Raw genomic sequence first — 8,712 nt, forward strand, 5'->3', positions numbered from 1 at the left:
CTATTCATGCCAAAAAGAACACTCCTCAAGTTGATTAAGATGATATCGAAAATCTTGGCAGACATGAGCTATATGCCATAATTTTCCAATTGAAAATGAAAGAAAAAGATTGAAACATACCAAACAGTGCATGTAATGATTCTTGAATATGCACAGTTTGCACGACCAATATTGAATTCAATGTTTTGCACACACACACACACACACACACACAATGCTGGTTCATAAACCATCATGCATGTTTGAGGTTTCCCTGTTCTGCCCGTGCATTTCAAATATTTACGGCATACTTGTCAGGTATCTGGCACGGGATCCTTGAAGGTATCGGCGTGCTCGCTGTTATCACCAACGCCTTTGTCATCGCCATCACTTCTGACTACATCCCTCGCTTTGTATATGCCTTCAAATATGGCCCCTGCATGGACAGGGCATACCGTCATGACGATGAGTAAGAAAACAGGATGTCAATTGTGCCAGCACAGGGATTTAGCCGCGGGTGTGCTGAAACGTCTCCTTTGGCTCTGCAGGTGTTTGCGAGGCTACATGAACAGCAGCTTGTCTGTGTTCGACATGAGCGTGCTGAAGAACAGCAGTGAGTCCGAATACTGCAGGTACCGAGACTACAGAGCCCCACCGTGGAACGCGGTGCCGTACGAGTTCACGCTGCAGTTCTGGCACGTCCTGGCTGCCAGACTGGCCTTCATCATTGTCTTTGAGGTATGTTGAGTAAGCATTTATTATTTAGTATTTATTTGAAGTCCCTCGTAAAGTGAAAATATGTCTTCCAAATCTGACATGCCCCAGCGAAAGGTGTTGTAAACAACCCTCTCAAATTTGAATAATAAAAAACAAATCACCAAGTATATAAAATGAGGCTTCAAAATGGTTAAAAAAAAAAAAATCAAGTCGTGCTCTCAGACGCTGTGGGCGTGTGGCCGCCGAATGCGCTGGAACCTCGGCCCGATCAGCTGCCAACCGTCAATCAAATGCTTCTAGAGCCAGAAAAAAGCTGCTTCCTCTATTATCTTACACATGGTGTAATGGTACATTCGCCTGACTTCGGCACAGGCAGTGTGGGTTCGGTTCCCACTCAGTGACGGTGTGAATGTGAGTGGGGGTGGTTGTCCCTGTCTTTCTGTGCCCTGCGACTGACTGGCGACCAGTTCAGGGTGTAGTCCGCCTTTCGCCCAAAGTCAGCTGGGATAGGCTCCAGCACCCCGTGACTCTGAACAGGATCAGTGTTATTGAGAATGCTTGGATGGATAGCTACATGTTTGATCCCCAAAAATACTGTATGTCCACTAAAAGCCTCCGCTGGCTGGAATAAATCCCACTGGGTCATTGTAGGGCTTTTCCACACCCTGACAATGAGGCGCTCTAATGCGACCACGCCAGCGCAAAGCCCTGGTCCACACGCTGGCTGTCAAGATCCCTTCTATCCCCTTCTGGTGCTTCTGCCTTTCCTTTCATGACGTGCGAGCACTTACGGGCCGACAACAAGGCGCTCTAAAGCGACCATGCCAGCGGACTATCTGAAGGGAATATATCCATTTTCGGGCTTGAGGCATAGCTAGCTAGCTAACTGCACGTCGCACTTGCGCTGAAAAATCGTTGATGGCATCGAAGGCACTGATGTTCTTATTTAGTGGTGTAGAGGCCACTCGTGCTGGGGCCGAGGTGCGTCACTTTAGCCACGCCCAAAAATCGGGGAAACTGAAATGGTGAAATACAGTTTACCGCTATATCTCTACAATTAAGTACTACAAAGTTCTCAGTCTTTGCGGGTTTTTAGCAATTATCTTCAAAAAATGGTATAATGCATTTAGAAAGAAATCTCTGAATTAACTTTACAAGGTCTTTAATGGAAATTATTCAAAATGATGCCTACTACAATAGATTGTAAAACTCTTGTCATAGTTGTGGAATACATTTTACTTGAGGAAATGTGAGCATGTGAGTGAGAATGGGATCTCCCTCATTTCTTTTGAGATAATGCACCACATAAAAAGTCAGATATTTGACAAGAAAAATATAGGGTTGTACATAGAGCATAGATAATGTATTCATCTGTGCCAGAACTATCCAGCATCGAGAATCATAACGGTACCACCCATCTGATTGTGATCCTCCAACATTGAACTAATACTGAAAAAGTGCTGTACAGTGGTGCCTTGAGATATGATATAATCTGTTCCATAACCACGCGAGGAACTCAAAACACTTGACCTTTGAAATCATTTGAAATGCCATTAGTCCGCTCCAGCTTCCCCCTAAAAAAATCAACAAAAAAAAGGTGTAATGTTTTTTTAAATAAGAAAAATAGCATTGTAAAATACTGTATAAAAAAATACAGTAATGACATAATTAAATAGAATGTAAAAAATTGCCCAGCTTCTGCCACATTTTTGCTTCAATTCAGTGGGAATTGTGCTGTTCCTTCTGGCTTGCATGCCTTGCCACCTGGGAGCAGTAGAATACAGACATACATACATGCAGACAGACACGGCTATACATGGAGATGGACACTTCTCAGCCGCGGTAATATTAGTCGTTCTTCGCAGAGGATAAAGAATATATGCCTGTGAGTATTGTTATATTATATGTTTACATGTGTTGCTCCTCCAATTCTATTCGTTAGCCTGTCTACTGCAAATCGGAACGATGGCTCGTATCTCGAAAAACTGGTATCTCAAGGCATCAGTGTATTCTATAATGTTTATTATAGCATTGCTAAAATCCTTTTAATGATGGCCAAAGGCTTAGGCAAATAAAAAAAAGTTGTTTTCATGAAGTCCCTGTACAGAGGCAGTGCTACTAATTGAAGGCAACTTGGAGCGTTGGCTTTGCATGCTCATTAAGTTCCACTGGCATGAGTGTAACTTCATATCGGTGAATCCTTTCCTCAGCACCTGGTGTTTGGCATCAAATCCTTCATTGCATACCTCATTCCGGACATGCCCAAGGACCTTTGTGACCGAATGCGCAGGGAAAAGTACCTCATGCAGGAGATGATGTATGAGGCGGAGCTGGAGCACCTGCAGAAGGAGCGCAAGAAGAACGGACTGCGTTATCACCACGAGTGGCCTTAACTTTTTACCCCTCACGTCTTCACCAAACGCCACGCAGCCCTCCACTCCCGCTTGCCTGCTTCTTTCTGGAGTTTAACGTTCAGCAGATTCACCAAAGACTTCCCATGTGACACCTCCGACCCCCCCACCTCTCCAAAGCTGCTTCACCGTGAACACTCCGTCCCTCGCCATCTGTTGCGGAGTTGGCAGCACGCTTGTGTTCCGATGCCCTCCTCGATCCATCGCCTGGCTTCCTGCAGTAGCATCTACCCCCCTCTGCTGTGTATCATGGCCTCAGTGCTGTTTCACCACTGTAATGTTTACTATGCAGATGAAGGGCTGCAGCGGTTCACTTTGTCAGCCATCTTGCACTCTCTCTTTCTGTGTGGCAGCTAGCACTTCGTCTGCTTGGACTCGCCAGCCTCGTGCGGTGCGCTGCATGTTTTCAGTTTTCTCGCCGAGCATCAGCAAAACCACGGTGGTTCCAGCTCATTTCGTGGCGGAGTTCCAAATAGAACGGACAACGTTCCTGCAAAGTGACTGTATATCGCCCTCGAAGCATGCTGAATTCTCTTTATGGCAAGATGTAAAACAACAGCACTCATCACGGAGAATTGTCAAAAGCAGCTTAGAAAGTGCATGGTAGTGTTGTTGCTGTGTCCTTTCTTGGTGCCTGGTTTGTGTGCGTGTGTGCGTTTGTTTGTCGTGCTACTGCTGAGCTTGACTGCCTTGCGTTCGCAGGATGTGAACTTTTCGCGATATGATTGTGCCTACAGTTGTGCGCCGACATCACGTGTGCCTGTTTGTGCTGCACGTGCGTTTTCAAGTGCAACAAGTCCTCTCTCTCTCTTAACTTGTTCTGCTGAAGAACCTTCTAGACTCTGCCGACTGGGTTTATTTTGGACGTGAGTCACACACACTTAGGTACCTAGTGCGATCCACTGGCTCTAAAACAACAGCGTCTGTCGTAACGTAACTCCCATTATGTGCGACGTATGCACCCAGGAGCCGCAAATCTGCTTTTCCCCCTTTCTACGCCCGTGGCCTGTTTTTCATTTGTTATTGGAAGGGATGAAGCATGGTTGAAACTTGGATCACTTGGACATACCTGTGGCTTGGATGTTCACTGCACAAAGAACATCGATCCACCGTTGTTCACTCGCCCCAAAAAAGCACTTCCACATTCATTTTCCAGCAAAGAATCCCGGCCAGCTACGATTTTAGCTCCGTTGTGATGTTAATTGTTCTGACGTTTCAACATTTGGTTGCTTCAAAGGAAAGCCGCCTGTCATTGTCTTTGCCCAACCACAGCAACAACAACAACAACAACCAAAACAGGAGTTACACATTTTGAAGCAAGACTAAAAGCGCTCCAGATTACAAACAAAAATATATTGCCTAAATTCCAGTCAGAATATGTCAATATACTCACAAGATTGTCTAAATGCTAGTAAAACAGTCAACAGTGTGTCCATATAGATAGTCCGCTCCATCGAAACACGAAAGAACAGATGATTCAAGACATTTTGAAGGGAAATGAACCACAATTTCAAATCCGGCCTCGCCTGTGTGGAGCTTGCGTGTTCTCCCCGTGCCTGCGTGGGTTTTCTCCGGGTACTCTGGTTTCCTCCCACATCCGATAAACATGCATTGTAGGTTAATTAAAGACTCTTAAATTGTTCAGGGTGTACCCCGCCTCCCGTCTGAAGATATCTGGGAGAGGCACCAGCGACCCTAGTGAGGATAAGCGGTACGAAAAATGGATGGATGGATGTTACATTTACAAAAGCAAACGGGATAAAAAGAAAATAATAGATACTATGTCAGTATTGTTGGGAAAAATAATTTGTACTGTTGATTTTTGACATTAAATAATCCAATGATGTTGCTGTTCTACTGTATGTACATATATTTCATGACGTATTGGTTAATTTTCCTGTTATTTTGTTTTTATTTGTACTCACCCTCAGATGTCCTGTCTGCATTTCTCAGGTGTCCTCTGAACGACCGCTAATGATCAACTTTCCAATCATATTTTCTACAATACAATCAATTGGTGCATATGCAAAGATGCACCCACTAAAAGCACGCTTTTGTTTTTGTTTTGTGTTGTTTGTCTTAGTAGATAAATCTTAAGCATATTCCACTTTAAAAAAAAAACAACAACAGCAACAAAGATTGCGTTCATGCTGTTCTAACCGATAATGTCATTTTAAAGTCATTTGTATTCACTCGAGGGAGACTAATCGTTAGGGAGCTAGTCCAGGTTACCTGCTATGTGAACATCGAAAATCTATGCATGTTGTAATCCTTGTACAGTCCAGTTTGCATGATTTAGTGCCTCCTTTGAGCAGCACTTACATCAGTAAGTTTGTCTTCAACATATCGCAAACACATTTTTTCCAGACTGAGTATTTTAGGAAGCCTAGACAAAATGTAATTTAGGTGGAGGGACAGAATTTTATACAGTGCCGCTATTTTCTAGATTTAAAAAAAAAACAAGAGAATTTATTAAATCTGTTCAAAGATGAGTCTTAGAAATGTAGACCCAGCTTGACAGAGTTGTTTGAATTGGAATTCTGTTACCCCCTAAGCTGTCATGGATGAGCTCCGTCACACAAGTATGAAGTCGGCACAGCGACAATAGCACAATGTGGGCATTGTAATGATTAGTAATAACAGCATGACATTGCACTCTCTGAAAAGAGTGGAATTTACTTGAGCAAGTTTTTACTTTTTAATGAGCGACAGGATGTGACATGAAGTGTATTAGTAACATGGTTTACTTCGTTCTTGTTTACATGTAAAAAAAAAAACAATATATATTGAAATGTATAAAAACAATGTATCATAAGATAATTTGGATATCCCTCTTTTCTGTAATAAACCATGGATTGTATCTTTTAAATTGGAATCGGTGCTGTTTATTGCTGTCAGTGATATGAGTGCCTGGGGGAAAAAATCGATAGTGTGTGTGAGAGGATTTCGGTAGAGCGCATGAGAGTGTTTCAATACTGTGTATAAGAATGTTTCAGGAGTGTTTGAGAGCATTACAGTAGAGTGTAAGAGAGCAGTTCAGTCGTGTGTGAGAGCATTTTATTAGCGTGTATCAGCAAATACATTTCAGTAGTGTGAGAGCATTTCAGCAGTGTGTATGACAGTGTTTCAGTAGTGTATGAGAGTATTTCAATAGTGTCGATAAAACGTTTTTAGTGGTGTACTGTATATCAACGGGAAAGAAATGCCAATGTACAGTACCTGTATGAGAGCATTTCAGTAGTGTATATGAGTGAACAAATCAATAGAGATTGAAAGTGTTTCAGTCAAAAAAACAGTCGTGCCTGTGAGAGCATTTTACCTTGCGTACGTGTGAGAGCGTTTCAATGTGTGTAAATGTGAGTGTTTTAGTCGTGTACTGTGTATGAGTGAAAAAAAATCAGTGGCGTGTAGAGCAAAAACAATTTCAATGAGTGTTTCACTAGTGTGCATGAGAATGTTCCAGTAATGTATGAGAGCATTTTAGCAGTGAGTGAGAGCGTTTTATTGTCCACTGTATGAGCGAAGACATTTTAGTGGTGTACGTGAGGGCATTTCAGTAGTGTGTGAGTGGGGGGGTGGGGGGGGGGGAATGCGTCATGAGTGTTTCACGAAGTGCGTATGAGAGGTAGATAACCTGACGGCCTCTCATACAGTGTCGTAATCTCTTCAGGTTCAGTGTCCGATAGAACGACATTGATATCGATATACAGGAAATATTTTTTCCCCGACATCCGAGTGTGTGCCACTGTGCGCAATTTTGCCTTTCCAATGTGATGCAAATCTCGCTATTCTCCTTCGGAGTTGATGAAGACTCACAAGAACCAGGCCGTTTCATAATGGCTGAATATTAATACCAAAACGGAGGCATATGCAAGAGGTGCGTATCTACAGAGATGGGCAAATTTCTGTCGATCAAAAAAATTGTTGCTTGGCCTCGGCCGAGATCTTTCCTCAATTGAGGGACGTTCTAGTAAGTCTAGTAAGCGCTGCGTCGGCACAAAGGTTTTTGCAGATTTTGTTTATGGAGCAAACTGATTTATTTCTTTGCTCCCTCTGCAATTATAAACCAAGATTCCACTTTTCTCTGTATGTATGACTCTGTTGAAGTAATGTTTTTGTATGGCAAAACTACAACTTGAGAAGGAATAACGGCTTTTCCGCACTTACCGTCAATACTGGTCTTGAAGAAATTCCTGAAGAAATCTGCTGACATTTCTTTTCAACTTGGAACAACACATTTTTTCTCTTATTTATTTACAAATGTATTGCCTGCTTGAGCGGAGCAAAGGCGGTTAGTTTACCTGCTGGCATGAAAAAGACACATCAGATATGAAATCTTATCCTCCCACTCCTCCAGAGAAGTAAAAGTTGTGTGCCACGGGGAAACTTTAATACGTTAAACCCTTTTCCATTTGAAAATGACAACTTAGACTAAAACAAGCAAGAAAATGAAGACAGATATGAAGAACTTAAATCACTGTGTTACTGCAACATCCAAAGTAATCTCTTACATGTCAATTAGACTCAAACAAAATTAGAATTTGACTACTCGGCTGGAAAACTGTGCATGATGTGTCTACAAGTGTGTATGATGGCGCTTTTCACATCGAGCAGCAGTTTTGAACCACTCGTTTGAATTGCTTTACCTCAATAAAAAATTCAAACACCATCAGAAGAAAACTCCAGCATTACCTTAAACTAATTAATTGAATAGACTACAAAGACAAGATATTTAATGTTCAAACTGATAAACTTGATTGTTTTTAGCAAATAATCATTATACTTAGAATTTTATGGCTGCAACACGTTCCAAAAAAGCTGGGACAGGTGGCAAAAAAGACTGAGAAAGTTGAGGAATGTTCATCAAACACCCGTTTGGAACATCCCACAGGTGAACAGGCTCAAAGCCAGGAACAGGTGGGTGCCATGATTGGGTATAAAAGGAGCTTCCCTGAATTGCTCAGTCATTCACAAGCAAAGATGGGGCGAGGTTCACCTCTTTGTGAACAAGTGCGTGAGAAAATAGTCGAACAGTTTAAGGACAATGTTCCTCAACGTACAATTGCAAGGAATTTAAAGATTTCATAATCTACGGTCCATAATATCATCAAAAGGTTCAGAGAATCTGGAGAAATCACTGCATGTAAGCGGCAAGGCCAAAAACCAACATTGAATGCACCTTGACCTTCCAACCCTCAGGTGGCACTGCATCAAAAACCGACATCAATGTGTAAAGGATATCACCGCATGGGCTCAGGAACACTTCAGAAAACCAATGTCAGTAAGTGCAACTTGAAACTCTACTATGCAAAGCAAAAGCCATTTATCAACAACACCCAGAAACGCCGCTGGCTTCTCTGGGCCCGAGCTCATCTAAGATGGACTGATGCAAAGCGGAAAAGTGTTCTGTGTTCCAACGAGTCCACATTTCAAATTGTTTTTGGAAATTGTGGACGTCGTGTCCTCCGGGCCAAAGAGGAAAAGAACCATCCGGACTGTTATGGACGCAAAGTTCAAAAGCCAGCATCTGTGATGGTATGGGGCTGTGTTATTGCCAATTGCATGGGTAACGTACACATCTGTGAAGGCACCATTAATGCTGAAA

At 42.5% G+C, this 8,712-nt stretch overlaps 1 protein-coding gene across 2 annotated transcripts in view; it reads left to right on the plus strand.

Annotated features, from left to right (window-relative positions):
* Nucleotides 1-5,982, plus strand: part of ano3 (anoctamin 3) — a 35,106-nt gene extending 29,124 nt beyond the window's left edge. For both annotated transcript variants that reach the window (XM_061774685.1, XM_061774686.1), the window contains exons 25-27: nucleotides 298-448; nucleotides 528-717; nucleotides 2,907-5,982. In XM_061774685.1, coding sequence (XP_061630669.1) covers nucleotides 298-448; nucleotides 528-717; nucleotides 2,907-3,089 — 524 coding nt within the window. In that variant the 3' untranslated portion in view covers nucleotides 3,090-5,982. The remainder of the gene's footprint in view (nucleotides 1-297; nucleotides 449-527; nucleotides 718-2,906) is intronic.
* Nucleotides 5,983-8,712: the final 2,730 nt, after the last annotated feature.

This window comes from Phyllopteryx taeniolatus, chromosome 5 (genome assembly GCF_024500385.1).
Source record: "Phyllopteryx taeniolatus isolate TA_2022b chromosome 5, UOR_Ptae_1.2, whole genome shotgun sequence".
Taxonomy (NCBI): domain Eukaryota; kingdom Metazoa; phylum Chordata; class Actinopteri; order Syngnathiformes; family Syngnathidae; genus Phyllopteryx; species Phyllopteryx taeniolatus.